Raw genomic sequence first — 17,958 nt, 5'->3', positions numbered from 1 at the left:
TTACTTCAATCACAACCATCATCACAGCCAACATTTATTACCACAATCATCGCCATCATCACCACAACAACCATTATTACCAAAATTATCATCACCACAATAATCGTCATTGATATTACCACCACCACCACCATTATTACCAAAATTATTATCACCACAATCATCATCATTGATATTACCACCACCACCACCATTATTACCAAAATTATTATCACCACAATCATCATCATTGATATTACCACCACCACTATATTATTACCACATTCATCAGCATTACCACAATCACCGTCATCATCACCAACACTTTTGTTACCCCTATATCATCACCACCACCACCATTACCACAATCACCGTCATCATCACCAACACTTTTGTTACCCCTCTATCATCACCACCACCACCATTACCACAATCATCAATACCATCACCAAAATTATCAAAGCAACCAATACCACATGTCAACTGCTTATATTGCATTAACAGGAAAGTATTTTTTAAAGCTTTATTGAATTCGTTTTTAAACATAACAAATGCATGGATAGAAAAAAAATAGTTTTTATTTTTATTTTTTGCTACTTATGTTCTTTTTGCTACTTTCCTTTTTAAACATCAAAATAAAAATACGATTTATTGGAACTTCTCATATTCCTTATCTTTCGTGTTTTAAGGCAAGTCGTTGTAACATACAAAAAGACAGGTCACGCCATAATTCACGTGACATTTCAGCCTTTTAGCTTGCTCATTGTCATTGTTACGCACGACATTATCACAAGACATTTCATGACTTCTTTTCGAACTCGCCCATCTTCGATGTTATTGTCACGCACGGCAGTAATCGTCACGCCACAGGTAACGTGACATTTAATGGTCCATCACCGAACTCACTGTCATTGTAGTCACACATGTAATAAGCCGTCACGTGTCACGCTATCAGTAACAATCTCAAGACTCATTATAAAACTCATCCCCATTATCATTGTACTGAATATGCCGTCACGTGTCACGCTACCAGTAACAATCTCAAGACTCATTATCAAACTCATCTCCATTATCATTGTACGGAATATGCCGTCACGTGTCACGCTACCAGTAACAATCTCAAGACTCATTATCAAACTCATCTCCATTATCATTGTATGGAATATGCCGGCACGCGTCACGCTACCAGTAACAATCTCAAGACTCATTATCAAACTCATCTCCATTATCATTGTACGGAATATGCCCTCACGTGTCACACAACTAGTAACAATCTCAAGACTCATTATCAAACTCATCTCCATTATCATTGTACGGAATATGCCGTCACGTGTCACGCAACTAGTAACAATATCAAGACTCATCATCAAAGCCATCTTCATTATCATTGTAGTCACGCAACCCATCATCCACTTTTCCTTTTAGTTTCATGACTTGTACGATCTTCTCTTCGTTCAACCCGACTACAGACATATCATCCAGATCCATCTCAATACCATCCGGCGCGTATTGGAGCTTGGGTCCCCTTTTGGATCGATTACTACTCGTACCAAATCGATGCATCGTCGTGCGACGCTGCCTTTCACATTGCATTTCGGCGGATCCCGCGAGACGAGATTGAGAAGCTGGTTCTACGGAGCTCGCGCGTCGTCGGCTTGTGACCGGTGATCCCGAAGGAGACCCGAGCGGTGAGCGAAACATGCAGACGCTATTCGGAGCCACCGACGAGGCGATATCGAGCCCCGCAGTTCGTCGGGATGCAGCGAGACGACTTCGTTTAAGAAAAAAGCATTCCAAGGGATTGGCTACAACTTTATTGGGTTCGAAGTCGTACTCACTTGTATTCATCAAAAGCCTGAAAATAATGAGACATTGCTCTATACGAAAAATATTTCACCCTAAGAATAAGAAAAACACCATTAACACCCCTAAGGAATAGCAGTTGGTCGAAATTTTATACCTAAAAGATAGGAAGATCACTCCGTCTACTTTTCTTGAGAGTCCCTCCCCCGAGGCTCTTTGGATCATCTGTGGATTGGTTTCTTAAAATATTTTCAGGTTGACCCACGTGTAAAAAAGTAACCAAAGCGGCAGGCATATATTTCAAGGAGAAGGAGGCATATATAACAAGGGAAGGGAGTTTTGAAATCATTGGCATCACACAAGGGGGGGGGGGGGGGGCGTGTGTGTGTGTGTGTGTGGAGGGGGGCAGTATCATATGGAAGATAATATTCGCAAAGATCCTTCAATAAGAAATGCCCCTCTTTTTGGCGGCAAAGGGTTAGCGCACGCACCCTATGTGGAAGTCGTTAGCCACATTTATAAGTCACTATAATCGTCCACAATATCTTGGGTCTCTAGCCAGTTGTAAAAAGCCACAGGAGTAGAACGGATAATGTTGACGCTCATCCCGACTAGAGGAATCCTATATTGTCATCTAAAGGCAAAAAGGCCTTACTTATCCTCGTTTCCCTCATCAGCATTCTTACCTTTTCGTATCAATGCTGATGTTGATTCGCCCCGGCTGGCTGCCCGACTCCATCTTGTTCGCGAGTGTCACCGTATTGCCGAACAGACAGTACCTTGGCATCTTCTTACCAACAACCCCCGCCATTACTGGACCAGTATGGATACCAATACGTATCTGATAAGGGGATCAGGTACACGGTATGAAACATGGATACAGGATTGTCAAGTACACGCGCGTACCTAGGATTGGCTGAGGGGGATGCGCAGTCATAGGTATCATATGCAGAAAGCATAGTATATAAAGACACCTTAATAAGAAATGATCCACTTTTTTGCCGCCAAGAGGGGGGTGCGCGCGCACCCTGCGCACCCCCCTACGCGCCTGAAATACCTCAGTATTTAAAGGTTGAACATCCGCATTTTTTTGCGGATCCCTCTCACCTTGAGCGGCTCCCTGTCGACTGGAGAGAGGACCACATCGGCGGCCTCCATCATCCCGAGACCCATGCTCGCCACCCTATCGGCGTGGTCCTCGCATGGGTGTGGCAGCCCCCCTACCACCATGTATGCGTCCCCGATAGTCTCCACCTATAAGAAAAAGGTACCCTTTAGTGAGTAGGTGTGGCACCCCTACCACCATGTATGCGTCCCCGATAGTCTCCACCTATAAGAAAAAGGTACCCTTTAGTGAGTGGGTGTGGCACCCCCTATCACCATGTATGCGTCCCCGATAGTCTCCACCTATAAGAAAATGTACCCTTTAGTGAGTGGGTGTGGCACCCCCTATCACCATGTATGCGTCCCCGATAGTCTCCACCTACAAGAGTATGGTACCAGGCCCCCCCTTTCCATCAGTGATCTCCACTGTATAAAAAGGTATGAGAATTTCAAGTTTGTATGAGAAATATCTATTCGCCAGTTGCAAGACAAGACTGATTTTGTACTCATATCTGTTGTTTTTTTTTTCTCAAAAAAGGCGATAGTTGGCTATAAGCAAGGAATGTTATAGTCTTCCCTTGGATGTTTTATAGTCTTCCCTTGGATGTTTTATAGTCTTCCCTTGGATGTTTTATAGTCTTCCCTTATGGATGTTTTATAGTCTTCCTTTGGATGTTTTATAGTCTTCCCTTGAATGTTTTATAGTCTTCCCTTGGATGTTTTATAGTCTTTCCTTGGATGTTTTATAGTCTTCCCTTGGATGTTTCATAGTCTTTCCTTCGTTATGATGAGCATGTCTCATTTAAATGTCGTCTAACCAATTTCAGCCTGGGTTTGATATAAGCATCACTCTCACTAGACAAATCCTTTAATTGCTAAAGAATTGATGCAAGCATATATCACGACAAAGCTTAGGCGCTTTTGTCAAAGGACGCCGACCAAATAATAAGTGTTTGTGCAGTAAAAAGCGCCTAAGACGAAAAGCTACATAACTGGCGTTCTTTTAGATTTCATGGCCAAATTGGAACAACAATGCATGTTTTTCTTCCGGTGCCCTAAATCCTATAAGCACAACTTAACACATGCTAAGTATGAAGATGTGATTTCTATTGCCCTAATTAACTATCTGAATGTTTGAATTGGCGGTGAACTGATTGATTTGTAAAAATACATAGTTGTTGGATGTATTAAATGAGTCATCAAGAACACACAAGAATCCTATAAATCGAAGTTAACTTTATTTGTCAAGATGTGCGCCTGATAAGAAACCATGCAAACTGTACTTTCGACATATAGTAAAGTTTGAACAGATAGATTTGGTAGGATAGTAGGTTGAATAATGAGTTGGAATGGAGAAATACTTGCAAGGAATAGGGTAAGGGTTTTTAGCTCTCTGTCGGGAATGCGGTTTACAATTTATACTCCATTACTTTCGCGGGCTCTCCAAAAACCGGAATAATCCGTGGCCTGCCCCAGACCCTAAAGCATGTGTTTTTTTTCTCTGCCCTTTTTATTCACCCTCCCCCCTTCCCCTTCGCATTTTTTTGTGTATCAGATTAAAGAGACTGGGAACAGGATGATAGTAAAATATGGAGTAAAAGCAATCAAATGCTTAATTTGTTTTCTATAAATATCTTAACTCATAAAACCACATTAAATAAATTTTCATGTGAATGTGTTCACAGAAAAAACATAACCCATTTGTTGGAAATCAATAAAATGATTGCAAATGTTAAACTTCTTTGACTAGATTGTTCTAACCTAAAATTTACTCAAGGAAAGCTGATTAATTTTTCAGAAAATTTAATGTAACTAGAAACAGCTTGAGACGCTTGCTAGTTAAAGAATATTGCCTAAAGCAATTAAATTTGAAATACACGCTGTGTATACAATTAAAACAATTATTGCGAACCTTTTCTGAAGTGAGAAATAGGCAACCCAGATATTTTTTTCTTCCGTGTTTAAACATAGGGGAAATACGACATAATTTCCAATTCTGCTATTGTGTGATAATTGGAAATAGGAAAGGAAATTATTCGAAAGAAAACAAATGTCTATTGCGTTTTCTGTGTGCGTGTTAATCATTTTGATTAGTGCGGGCCTATTTTTGTATGGCTGTAATTTCCCTGCGTGCGGGCCTATTTTTATATGGCTGTAATTTCCCTCAGAGAGTCATAAACCATATGGATCGCCTAAAACAAAGCCTGCTGGACAAAACGTGTAACTATCCAAAGTATTAAAAGCTCTGGGAGAGCAAAATTCAGGTTTCTTTATTTTAAAAACAACTTGCGATTGATTAACCCGCGATGTAAGTTCAACTCATTTATCATATTCTGGCATGAAGCTGCCTTGGGTCCCAGAGGCTGAAAGTTTACTCTACTAAATCCCAGCTGCGATCATTTTAACCGTCTTGGTTCTTTTTCCTGTATGAAAATCACTCAACAACTCTACTTAGAATAATGTATATAAACGGTTCTTTTCTTTAATCTAAAATAGATGAGACCACAACTCAAATTATACGGTACAAAAAGTAATTTGGCATTATTGAAGCGGCGTCGCCTGTATAATCTACTCTTGTTTAAAATACAAATTGACCCGAAATTCCTAATTTTAATCTGTTTGAAAATCTCAATTTGTTATTGAGATATCTTTGGCGAAAACTAGGCCAGATTAGACTGTTCCTTACAGAAAATAAGTCCACGGTAGGTTTCCAGATGTTTTTCATGTTCATCTAGTGACAACAGGCTTTTTAACGCACCAAGTTTGAAACCATGTTATGCCATCAAAGACATATAACGGCGCGCTCGATCGCAATAACAGATAACGCGGGTCAATAAAAATATTTGCGACTCATTACTCGGAAACATCAATAATGTCGAGGGTATTAACCCTTTGGCCCATTTTATTGAGAGGCGGCCGAGCCAGACGAAAAAGACTGATTAGAATAAGGACTTCATGGTGGCTCAAAATATTCAATTGACCCCGTTGATAAAATAAGAATAATGAGTGCCCATAGGGCAGTCGTATGGTACTGAATAAGTGGAATTCTGAACTGATATAACTGAATTATAACTTAGTGTTTAGAGTGGTTATAAACCCCCAAAAATACGCTTCTTATTTGAGCTAAAGAGTCATGCAAAAGAACTCAGAATTCAGCAACTGAACTAGAGCGAATAGAAGGTCACTTTTTGAATAGAAATGTTAACTTTGTTGTGTATTCATGCGAAACTACACTTGGTTAAACTCATCTCTGAGTAACCGGTAACACGAGTAAAGTTTTTGTATGCTAGAAGCCTGTTTACAACGTTGCGGCAACATTGCAAGCCTATGCAAACTGCACCAGCATGTTGCGGCAACATTGCAAGCCTATGCAAACTTACCAGCATGTTGCGGCAACATTGCAAGTCTATGCAAACTTACCAGCATGTTGCGGCAACATTGCAAGTCTATGCAAACTGCACCAGCATGTTGCGGCAACATTGCAAGTCTATGCAAACTGCACCAGCATGTTGCGGCAACATTGCAAACCTATGCTTGTTTTACCATCACTAGCATGTTGCGGCGACATTGCAAGCGAAGCCTCGCTTGGTTAATCATTAGGGAAAATTTTAATCAAGGGCGACTTATAAACAGGACCAGCATCAGCAAACATTATTTACTCCGCCTTGCTCTGCTTTTAGAAGTCACAATAACATCGCAAAAGTGTAACTAAGTATGTAACTAAGTATTAAGGACAGTGTTTTGAAAACGGTGGGTTTACCGCTTTATCAATGGTTTCTGAACGAAATACCTTATACACGTCGTTCATCCCTGATAGCATGTCGAAGTAGGTGTAGAGACGATTGAGCATTTTCACTATGTCCATCGGCACGATCTTATCGTTGGAACAGAGCGCCGTGAATCCAACGATATCACTGAACAGAATAGTCACGGTCTTGTAACTCTCTGCTGGGACCGACTGGTTCAACCTTAGCTTTGCAGCCACCTCCTTGGGCAGAATCGAATACAGTAGATCATCCGTTCTTTTCTTATGCTCGATCAACTTGCTTTCCACTTTCTTTAGGTTGTTACTGGTCTCCTCGAGCTTTTCCACGAGTTCGCGTTCCGCGCGCCTCGCGTGGGAGAGAAACAGCAGATCGCGCGTGGCATCGTGCACTGGGATGTCGCTGAAGTACAGGCCTTTTTCCCTAAGGGAGTCCATGTTTTTAACCCTTGGGGAGCATAGGAATAGCAAGCAATCCGAATCCGGGACGTACAGCATCTGCCCCTTCAGTCTAAGGCTCGCATCAGTACTCTCGATGTTATCCGGAAGCTGCACGGCTCCGGCTTTTGTAGTCACGACAAACACAGTGTTAATATGAGATATGACAGCCTGAAAACTGAACTCCATTCGAGGGCGCGAGATTTTGAAAAGATCCGTGAACTTCAGGGTGTCGTTAAGCTTTTGCTTTGTCATGATTCTTGTGAGAGAGAGGCCTGCCTGCTTGATGTTGAGTTTTCGGTCGAACATCACATGGAAGGGAAACGCCTTGCAGAATGACAACAGATTCATCTCCCTCTTTTTATGTGTCTCACTTTTGACCGAGGCATCTTTCGACCTCTTATTTGCCTCCTTCTCTGTCTCATGGCTAGAGGCGAATGTCTGCAGTCCTAGCTTTGAACCAGACGAATGCTTGTTTTCTGCTTCCCTGATCGCAAACGTGACGTGATCGTTCTCCTCGTCGATGTCCTGGTGAATAGTCACGTTAACCTCTGTCTCCAGTAGCTGCTTGGCAATGGCCTTGACAAGACCGATAACTATATAGGAGAGACCTGGGCGCTTAGAGTAGTAGTGCAATAAAAGAGTCCCGTTATCTGTCTCAGTGCAGCGGAAAGAAGGCGCCTCCATGCCAGGGTAGATAGTGGCTAGATGATCATGCAGTGCATCGAGGTTACACAAGAAGTCACGCAAATTTCTGCCTAAGACTTTTAGGATGCGATCGTAACCGGACTTCTCGCAATATGCGAAAAAATGAGCGCCAAAAACCTCCAATACCGTGTCCAATTCCAGACCTATAAAAACACAAAGGAGTTGTATTATACACCATTAAGTAACCTTAAGTACAAGCTTGACCTTTTGATGGGCATCTCAAAAATAGTAAAAGTGCGAAAATGTTTGAGTGCGATTTAAACAACCAGTAAAACAAATGACACATTAATTATTTGGTGTATGAATAAACTCGAGGTCTAAAAACCCTAGCAGACGGCGGACGAATCTCATAAAGCAAACTGTAATCCTGTGAATGTCAATCACTAACTTGACGTCTTAAAAGCTGTAGGGATTCTTGTGTATAAACAGTAACCGAGTAATGGCAGATTACAAATCCCCCATAACTATGCGCCCGAAGTCCTAACATTTTCTGATATATAATTATAATAATTTCCCTTACCGGTTGCCTCGCATGCGGCACCTACAAGTCTTAGGGTCTCTTCGTCATCGTAGATCTTGTGGATGAGGTAAGAACCTCCATCCAGCTCTACACCGGCCTTTTTACTAAAAAAAAATAACGAACCACGCACTTCATCAACACGCAAAAACTTCCACACGGAGCACACACCTGGTTTTGTATAGCCGCGGATATTCAATCACTTACATTATATCTTTCCAAGCCTCCTCGCCGAACTTCCCGATGACCAGATCGGCCAAAGCGCAGTGGATGAAACCGTACTGTAAGAAAGTCGACAGTCAGGGATACCCTCTAGATAACCTCATAACATCGCTAATTCTTACCATGAGGACGAAACGCTCTGCGAAGAGATTAGAGCCAAGACCGCGTTTGTTATTCTCCTGTTCACCGGCACTACGGACTGTGTGTGTGTAATATTTTCATTATGTTTATTATATGTTTGTTATCCAAGATCACGTGATACATTATGAGATCTATTGTCCGTAGCAATTACTGCGACGCCTTAGCATGCTTGTCTGTCGGGGGTCATTGTGTTACGCGCTCGTCTTGTCGAAAAATTAGTGAACCTTGTTTCGTCCTGACGAAAACAGAGCAACAACTTTGCTGTCTTGTTTGACTTCAACTGATGTACTCTACAGAACTGATGCTGATCTATGCTTAAGCTCCCCCGGTGCTAAAAATCCTTTTTTCATTTTCGTTTTCGGCTCTATTTGACATGAAAATAAGCAAATAGTTATTTCTATACCCTACTTGAATTGCAAACGCTGCATACATTTTACTCATTAGATTTTAATATGGTTATTAGAATTACTAGAAGCGTGAGCGCTTGCGACATTAAGGATGCAAATATAAATTTAAAAAAGTGTAAAGAAAGGATATAAGAAAGATAATGAAGTTTTCTATCGTGCCCATCTGCGGTTTAATACCTCTCTATCACCGCTACTAATGGAGTTAGCACATAGTATCGAATTAGGGTGATCTGATATGCCGGAGGTGCAAATCGCTTAGCGGGAGATCCGAGGTTTTTTCATTGCATTGAGGTTGTCTCAATTGCTTCGAGTATCATGCGATATACCTCAACTAATATAAATGGGATATACCCCGGCTAGCGTCTATGCGATATACCTCGGGTGGCATCTATGTGATATACCCCGGCTAGCGTCCATGCGATATACTTCGGGTGGCATCTACGTATTATACCTCGGATAGCGTCTATGTGATATGCATCGACTAACGTCTACTTATATAAAGAAAACGTCCTTTATTTGTTTTATATCTACGTTAATCTGCCTTTTTATTCTCTTTTGATTAAGAGGGAACTATCATATATTATTAAAGAGAGAACTAGAAAGGTGTGCTTCAAAAATAAATCCACCCCCCCCCCCCCCCCCCCCCACAGATAGGCATGGTTACCAACTGGGTTCTCCAGTACGTGCACCCGGGTGGATATATGTAGGCGAAGGATCGTATGACCGCAACACACTTGGAATATTGCATTCTCAACAGACACGGGACGTTCCGGGATGATGGGTGGTCTTGTGCAGGCAGCAAGCACATGGGAAAATACGCGATCCCATTGCCAAGAAATTACTAGAATTTTTTTATGGGTACCCTCGAATAGTCACTATGGCTCCCCTTTTACAAACAAGGCGGAATGTTTACAATCCTCCCTTTTACGAAACGTTATGATGCGGAGTCAAGTAAAGATAAGAGTTGTTGTATCTCTGTGCCTGTGCTGTGACACGGTACCATCTGATATAATACCTCTCCTCTTTTTATTCCACCTAAGAAACTATTAAAGACGTATACATCAGAGCTGTAGCATGTCTCAAAATATTGGAGAGGCTGGGGGTGCGAGGGATACAAAAAAAATTAAAAAAATATTTGGGGAGACAATCCATGTACGGACAGATAGACCAGACAATCCATGTGCCGACAGACACCAGACAATCCATGTACGGACAGATAGACCAGACAATCCATGTACCGACAGATAGACCAGACAATCCATGTACGGACAGATGGACAAGACAATCCATGTACGGACAGATAGACCAGACAAATCCATGTACCGACAGATAGACCAGAAAATCCATGTACGGACAGATGGACCAGACAATCCATGTACGGACAGATAGACCAGACAATCCATGTACCGACAGATAGACCAGAAAATCCATGTACGGACAGATAGACCAGACAATCCATGTACGGACAGATAGACCAGACAATCCATGTACCGACAGTTAGACCAGAAAACCCATGTACGGACAGATAGACCAGAAAATCCATGTACGGACAGATAGACCCGACAATCCATGCACGGACAGATAGACCAGACAATCCATGTACGAACAGATAGACCAGACAATCCTTGCACCGACAGATAGACCAGAAAATCCATGTACGGACAGATAGACCAGACAATCCATGTACCGACAGATAGACCAGAAAACCCATGTACGGACAGATAGACCAGAAAATCCATGTACGGACAGATAGACCCGACAATCCATGCACGGACAGATAGACCAGACAATCCATGTACGGACAGATAGACCAGACAATCCACGTACGGACAGATAGACCAGACAATCCATGTACGGACAGATAGACCAGACAATCAAAATGTGCGGAGAGATGGATCAGATATCATGTACAGACAGTTTCAACAGACAATCCGGACAGTTATGCCAGGTAGTTAGGACATGTACGGAAAGAGTATCGTCCCGCTTAAGTTAGGCTAGCGTTATACAGACTAAAAGATCTCTGCTGGTATATGATTTACGAGATAATTCGCACGAGATATTTCATGCTTTCTTTATTAGTGTTTATAATTACTGTATTTCGTGCAGACGCGGTGTTTAATTAAAAAAAAAGTTTTTAATGTTCAGTTACACTTTTAGTCTAATACAAGTTATTAACTTAGTACAAAGGGTAGGATTGTCCTTTCTTTATCTGAACGTGCTTAAACGTTGGAAAAGGCGAGGAGGGGTATGTCCAAAAACGTAATTTGAATTCTACTACCTTTTATTTGTGTAATCCTCTTATCAAAGTAATTATAAAATAGGCAATATAAAAATGTTCGGCTTAAAAAATGTTTCTAAATAAACGTGATACAAAGCTAACATCATTTGACAATCAGTCTATGTACAGTTTTGTGCTAGCACAGCTTACTGCTAAGAATTTTCTACCAATCCTTGGTAGATTTGTGGGCAGGGTCGAAAACAATGAAAATAATAATTCTTAAAAACACACAACGTCTTTTATAGTCTTGACCATACAATTTCACCAAAATGCACCAGTACTATACTCTTTGTCATCTTTCTAGGAACATTCAATAACGATGTCTTCATGGTTTCGTGTTGCCGAGAATATTAATATTATTCACATAAAAGTGAAGCCATCTACTTTGCCTTATGCCTTTTTTTTTCAATGAAGATGACTTCATTGGATTCTTTCACTTGTGCTGATAAGAAAATATTTCCATTAAGACGACCTAATACTAGCCTCTCTTGTCCTCTTGGTCTTATACTGCCAATATGATTTCATTAAGATGGAGTCACTTCCTTTGACTTATGTTGCTAAGATTGTTTTATTGTCATGTCATTGGGATGACGTCATTCTTTTATTGTCTTCTTATTGGACTGAGTCATCCTCCTGGTCTCACGCCGCTAAGAAGATCTTTCCATACGGCCTTTCGAATGGGAAAGCCGGTGGCTTACTGCACTTGCTCTTGGGTACGGCTATGTGCCCTGATAAGTAGATGTCATCATACATGTCCCCTATGTACTCCACGCTGCACTCCTGCGTGACGCCACGAAGGTTCTTGATAAATTCACGTTTAGTCATCTTTGTTTTTACCTTCGGACTACTGAGGTCCACACTCAGCAAGATCAGAGAGTGACACAGGATGATCAAGGTATCTGCAAATAAAAAGAGCGAGGGTGAGTAATCGCGTACAGAGTCAGACAAAAGGATTCAAATGTCTGCAAATAAAGAACACATGTACAGAGTCAGACAAAAGGATTCAAATGTCTGCAAATAAAGAACACATGTACAGAGTCAGACGAAAGGATAAATGTGTCACAAAAAACACCAGAGAAAAACGTCAGAACAGCAGTATTCGTCACGTACTTTGACACAAAATGACATTTTGGGATAGGTTGGGACCTGCAAATTTGGTCTTTCTCACTTCTACGCCAATAAGGGACTTGTTCTACTGGGATAGAAGGGCATCTAAAACCAGAATCTAGATTTGCATGAAGGCTCTAGCATAGGGTGGGCTCAAAATATAACTTTACCTTGTGATAGCTGGCAATCAGGGTTACACTGGAGGAACCGTCGTGTGAACAACTCAAGTAGTGAGTCTAAGTATTCTCCTCTCTGCTCTGGAGGCTCTATCATATGAAACAGCTTTCTGTTGAAGAAGGACAATATGTAGATGTCAGCTAAAAGCGCACACGCTGAAGCAGTCGTAGCCCACAGGTGTGTACACAGGGGGCGGGAGCCCTGCTCACCACTTGACCAAAAAAGTTTCCTTATGTCAAAAACAATCCTTTTTCCAAATGATATCTATGACTGCGCACAACCCTCACCCAGTCCTGGATATGTGCCTGATCAGGGTGTTATTTTCCATGAACCGTTCCCTTTAGGTATATCGTACTACTTGCAGTATAAATTCTATTTGCAACTCCTCTTTATTTGAAATTGTTCCGACTTGCTCCTCGTAGGCTTATGAACGGAACTCATATTATATCTCCCAGAAAAAATTGTCCCTTCCTTGTTATACCTCAGTGCAGCTGGTAAGAACATTCCATGATAACGCTGTATGTTGACCAGCTCCACAAGTATATCTCTTCTGCAAGAAAAAAAACAGGCATATATAACGTTTGCCTGATTATAGTCTGCCTCACAAGTTATAACCTACTTTTTAGGCATTGCGATGAGGTTTGGATGATATATTTTCAATTTCAACTCACCGTTCTTCAAGATAATTTCTTATTGCTTTTGGGTTAAGGGTAGTCCAACCATGGATAAATAATGTTAAGTCTTTGATGTTGTCCTCAAGGACATGATGTCTTACTAAAAATAAAATCCCCTGCAAAGCAAAAGAATACAGATTAAAAGAGTTTTAACATCCAGGTCTAAAAAAAGGTATCAGTATACTTGAGTTTAGAAAGAAGCAAACCACTGACAGTGTTATGTACATACCTCCTTAGGGTAAATATTAAATAAGCAAGTGCCATCGTCAAGTAAAAGATATAGGGACTTGTAGGTCATCTTTTTCTGAAAGCAATACATTTATATTTATTCAATACAGCAGCACAACTGGTTTATCAATGCAGATAGAAATAACTTTGGGTGTTTTCTAAAATCTCACACTCACCTGACAGCATTGAAACCCTATCATCTTAACACTTAAAATAGACCTAGGTTTATTTATGTCATTTAATCTTGCCACTGAACTTTATTTACCCTGTTAGTGTCACTGATCCACAGGTAGTTTGAAATTAATCTAGGTGGATCAGTTCAGGAAATCAAAATTAATTAAAGTTCATAATTATTCAGAGGGTTCGGAAGTACTTCCCACTTGACTGTAAAGTCTGATCTAATGAAGGAAAATTAAGTACCACTGCAAGCTACGATGAGCTAACTCAAGAAAAAATTAGGGAGGATAGTCATCCTGACAAGAAAAAGACATTCATTTTCAGTGAGTCATCGTACTCACCTTCACCATAGTTTTGTAAGCTGAAACATGCTTCCATGTTGTTCTGCAAAGGCTAAAACAATTCATAATTGATTAGCATCACGAGCTAGAACTAATTAAAGAGGAACTGAGGGGCCAAGGTCCTTATATACAACTAAAATGACTTGTAAACAAATTCCAGATAAAGGCAGTCAAAATTCCCCTTTTTTACAAAGGTATATTTTATATTTTGCCCATATGAGAAAGCTTTTTACTTAAAAGCTGCCAGTAAAGTATAAGAAAAGCAGCAAACACCTTTGGTCACAAGAATGCCTTTTTGGCTGAGATAACAATGTTAGAAAGCAAAAAAAAAAATCAAAAGGCCCTTGGCCCTTGCCAAGTGGTGGATAATAAAAATATAATTCGGTACAAAAGCTTGGTTTTGGTGCATTTTAACCCACTTTAGGGTAAAATGGTATGTAGAGTATGGACCAAACCAATAAATTTCTTGGCTTTATGCCAAGAAGACTTAGACAAGTGCAAACAATGGTACTACTGTGATGTTGGAATAACTGCTTCAGCTAAGTCTATGCCCATCTGATTGATTCCCTAGGGACTACCAGTTAACCCCGATATCATTAATGGAAAAGGGGCCCTCTAGCCCTCCTAGGGTGATTTTGCTATATACATTTAAAAAACGAAGTTAAGTCAAGAAATGTTATTCATGGAGACATTGGAAACAATGCTACTCGTAGTGAAGTGCAGATAAATTCCGAAGCCTAAATTATAAGAGCAAGAATCAGGGCTTCTGGAATTACGCGCTTGTGCGGAAGCGCGTAATTTGGGTTTCTCTGCGTAATCCACAAATTTCTGCGTAATCCCGCGTAATTTAGCTAAATTTTGAAAGACAAAACATTTAAGTGCACAGCTGATGTGTTCTTTTAGGGTTCTTACCTCTATTTCTCGTAAAAAAGACAGATATTCTTTGTAAGAGTGCTATATTTCGAAATGAATTTCGAAAACAAATAAAATGACTAGGCGTTCTTTGCTAAACCGAGAAGGCCTAGGACTAATAATAAAATACCTTTTTTAATTGGCTGGTGGCTAGAAACCAATGAAAACTCGCCTAAGATATTTTCTCGCAAAAAATAAACCTTTTTCAAGTTATTTCGTGCTTTCCTTCGGTACAAAATGTAGTTTGGGCGTAACAGATGATATTCCGTGTAATTTAGCGTGTAATTCAGTAAAGAATCCTGCAATTTTGATCTTTAGAGAAAAATGTATTGCAGATCCCGCGTAATTTAGCGCGTAATGATTGATTTTCTGTGTAATTTAGCACATAATTTAGTAAAGAATCCCGCATAATTTTAAGTTTTTTTTCGCGTAATCCCCTGAAGAATTTGTTGGAGCTAATTCAGCAAGCATGCATGCAAAAAAAACACAAAGGATTTGGTGCACAGCCAGCAGTAGCAGAGGGGAAGTAGAAATGGCTTACCAGTGGCGTTTCGTAAGTGTGTTGACCACATGATATATAATGAAAGTTGAAATGATAACAAATGGACCTTGAAGAGAAACTTTGCATTCAGATAGCTATTTATCGAATTTGGCTCGTTTTATTATTGGCAAAAAAGGCAGGAATGACGTTAAATCATAGTCTTAATCATCACCACATTCAAAGAATTCAGCTACGGCAGCCATGTTTGTTTTTTACATGGTTTGGAACACCGCTGACAATTTGCGGGCTTTTTCCCTAAAACATTTAACCCTTTCACTCCTGGGTATTTTTGAGCAAAATTGTAAGAAAAACAGACTAAAAACATAAACCTCCCCCCTATCTCAATTCCAACACTATCAGTTAAGCTTAGCTACCGCTGACCCAAGACGGTATGCCTCGAAGTTTCAAGGCATACCGCGGTGCCTTTTTCTTTCTAGCGACAGCACTGCTACAGCTTGTTGCTTACAACAGTTTTGCATGTAATTTGCTTAAAAATTACAGCTTTTCACATCTGGAAAGTGCCTTAGGACATCATAAAGTCCATTTGGGCAGTGATTTATTATTGTCTAAAAACAAAAGAACATGGGAATAATATGCACTTTCTGTGCGGCGTGCATTTTGAAAACTAATAAAGATAATCATTACCAACCAGTATGTCAGATACTGGTCAAATACATCTAAAATAAGCACATTTGTTGTACATCGGTACTTAGCGTTTCAGGCATGTGTTTATTCCTTTAAAGCAGGGCCAGCATACCGAATTTAATATTTTGTGTTGACTTTTGTAATTTCGCCATATTCAGGGTTCAATATAGCTGCTGGCGATGGCCGGCTGTTTTCTGGTCTTTGCCTGCTCTTTTTTTCTGTATCCCCTTCTCATATTTTTAGTATGCAGGCATTTTATTCCCACCAAAAGCCACAAAGCTGGCAAAATCTAATAGATTTAAAAAAATTTTGAACCCTGATATTATTGAGTACTCATTTACATGATATATTTATCTTATTCGGTTCAAGTATAATACAATGCATGCCATCAATCCACACAAGATTCGATTTGACTCAATGACTTTAACTTAAATCTACTGATCACACTTGAACCAATTTGCGGCAAATGTTGTACCTTCCATGTACTTGGTGCCAAAGCAATAGGTTCCACTGAATTAGGTTCAAGGTTTGACATATGCCTTCAGCATTTAAGACATCCTAAATATATGTACTGAAGGTGCTGGAAAAATATGGATAGAAGCTGCCTTTATACTACAGCCAATGTCTTTTTGACAGTGGCCTGAAAATATGAGGCAGGGGTCATGTCTAGTTTTTGTGTCAGGTGTTTTGAAAATAAAATAAAATAAAATAAAATAAAATAAAATAAAATAAAATGACAATCATTTATGGGTGAGGAACTTAACAAATGTATTATATTAAAAAAGTGCATAAAAGTTAATGAACAATATCATTTCTCTTGACATATTATCTATTTTCACGAGTGAAATTTACGAACTTGGTTATGGCACTTGGGTTGGACGGATATTGTGAAGACGATTAAAGAAATCATAGTCGATTGAGAGAGCACTAGCTAGCCTGCTAAAAATAAGATAAAAGCTGGCTTATATAAATGCCTAAACATCACAACGACAAGCTATGTATAAATAATGCAGCCTCACTTTTAAAATATTAAAATAAACAGGAATCGCCCATAATTTGCATGAAATTACGATGGATTTTTTAAAGGTCATAATAAACTAGAACCAACACTGTGCTATTCGGCTTCTCTCGCGATATCTATATTTTAGTATCTATGATGCATTTAAATGGCGTTCCTACCTCATCCAGAGTAGATTATTATTTGCTAAGTGATCCCACACACAGGCAGCGAGGCACAGATCTGTTGCGTTTAAGTTGGACAACACAGCCATTGCCAGCTCAGGTGGCAAGTTGTCAAGGTCGGTGAACGACTGCGGAAACTTTGCGCCGTGTTTGCGAGGTAATATCCCATTAATCTGCCCCATAAATACAGGAGATGCATAATACTTCCCTCAATGCATCGAGCCAGAGGTAATTTTACCGCTGCTGTAGATAGCTGTAGCTTGTATTCCGCTAGCTACAGTATTGTTTCGTAGTCATGTTTTGATGAAGTTTTTGTTAATGTTCATTTCGGCTGACATCGACTCATGTGACGTGGCTGCGCCTGCGCCCACGCGTAAAACCGCCGATCAAAAACACGAAAAAGCTGAGAATGCAAGTCCGGGAAAATTCCGTAAAAAGCGAGCTAAAGGGTGTTTGGCGAAATGTAATCTAATATTCGTATTCTACCATCGAGATGCAATGTATGGTTTGAGGTTGTTTTTTTTTTTTTTAACGATATTTCCTCTTTTAAAGGTTTTATTTCAAAATCAACTGTCGCCGCAGACCACAAGGTCCGACGCACACCAGCAGATAGA

General features: G+C 40.2%; 2 protein-coding genes across 2 annotated transcripts; both read right to left on the bottom strand.

Annotated features, from left to right (window-relative positions):
- Positions 1 to 488: 488 nt before the first annotated feature.
- On the bottom strand, positions 489 to 8,789 carry LOC5519235 (guanylate cyclase soluble subunit beta-1). The gene is made up of 7 exons (XM_001639099.3): positions 8,657 to 8,789; positions 8,520 to 8,593; positions 8,316 to 8,419; positions 6,677 to 7,938; positions 2,890 to 3,036; positions 2,469 to 2,623; positions 489 to 1,834 (listed from the first exon to the last, which is right to left on the bottom strand). The coding sequence occupies exons 1-7, from the start codon at positions 8,657 to 8,659 to the stop codon at positions 1,333 to 1,335; spliced, it is 2,247 nt and encodes a 748-aa protein (XP_001639149.3). The 5' UTR covers positions 8,660 to 8,789; the 3' UTR covers positions 489 to 1,332.
- Positions 8,790 to 11,139: 2,350 nt separating this feature from the next.
- LOC5519236 (F-box only protein 8) lies at positions 11,140 to 17,704 on the bottom strand. The gene is made up of 7 exons (XM_032364117.2): positions 17,342 to 17,704; positions 14,065 to 14,116; positions 13,548 to 13,622; positions 13,316 to 13,434; positions 13,126 to 13,194; positions 12,638 to 12,753; positions 11,140 to 12,259 (listed from the first exon to the last, which is right to left on the bottom strand). Exons 1-7 carry the CDS (start codon positions 17,524 to 17,526, stop codon positions 12,000 to 12,002), a joined length of 876 nt encoding a protein of 291 aa, XP_032220008.2. The 5' UTR covers positions 17,527 to 17,704; the 3' UTR covers positions 11,140 to 11,999.
- Positions 17,705 to 17,958: the final 254 nt, after the last annotated feature.

The sequence above is a fragment of the Nematostella vectensis genome, chromosome 10, assembly GCF_932526225.1.
Source record: "Nematostella vectensis chromosome 10, jaNemVect1.1, whole genome shotgun sequence".
NCBI lineage: Eukaryota > Metazoa > Cnidaria > Anthozoa > Actiniaria > Edwardsiidae > Nematostella > Nematostella vectensis.
Note: the sequence above shows the minus strand (reverse complement) of the source record. Positions and strands in the feature narration are given on the sequence as shown.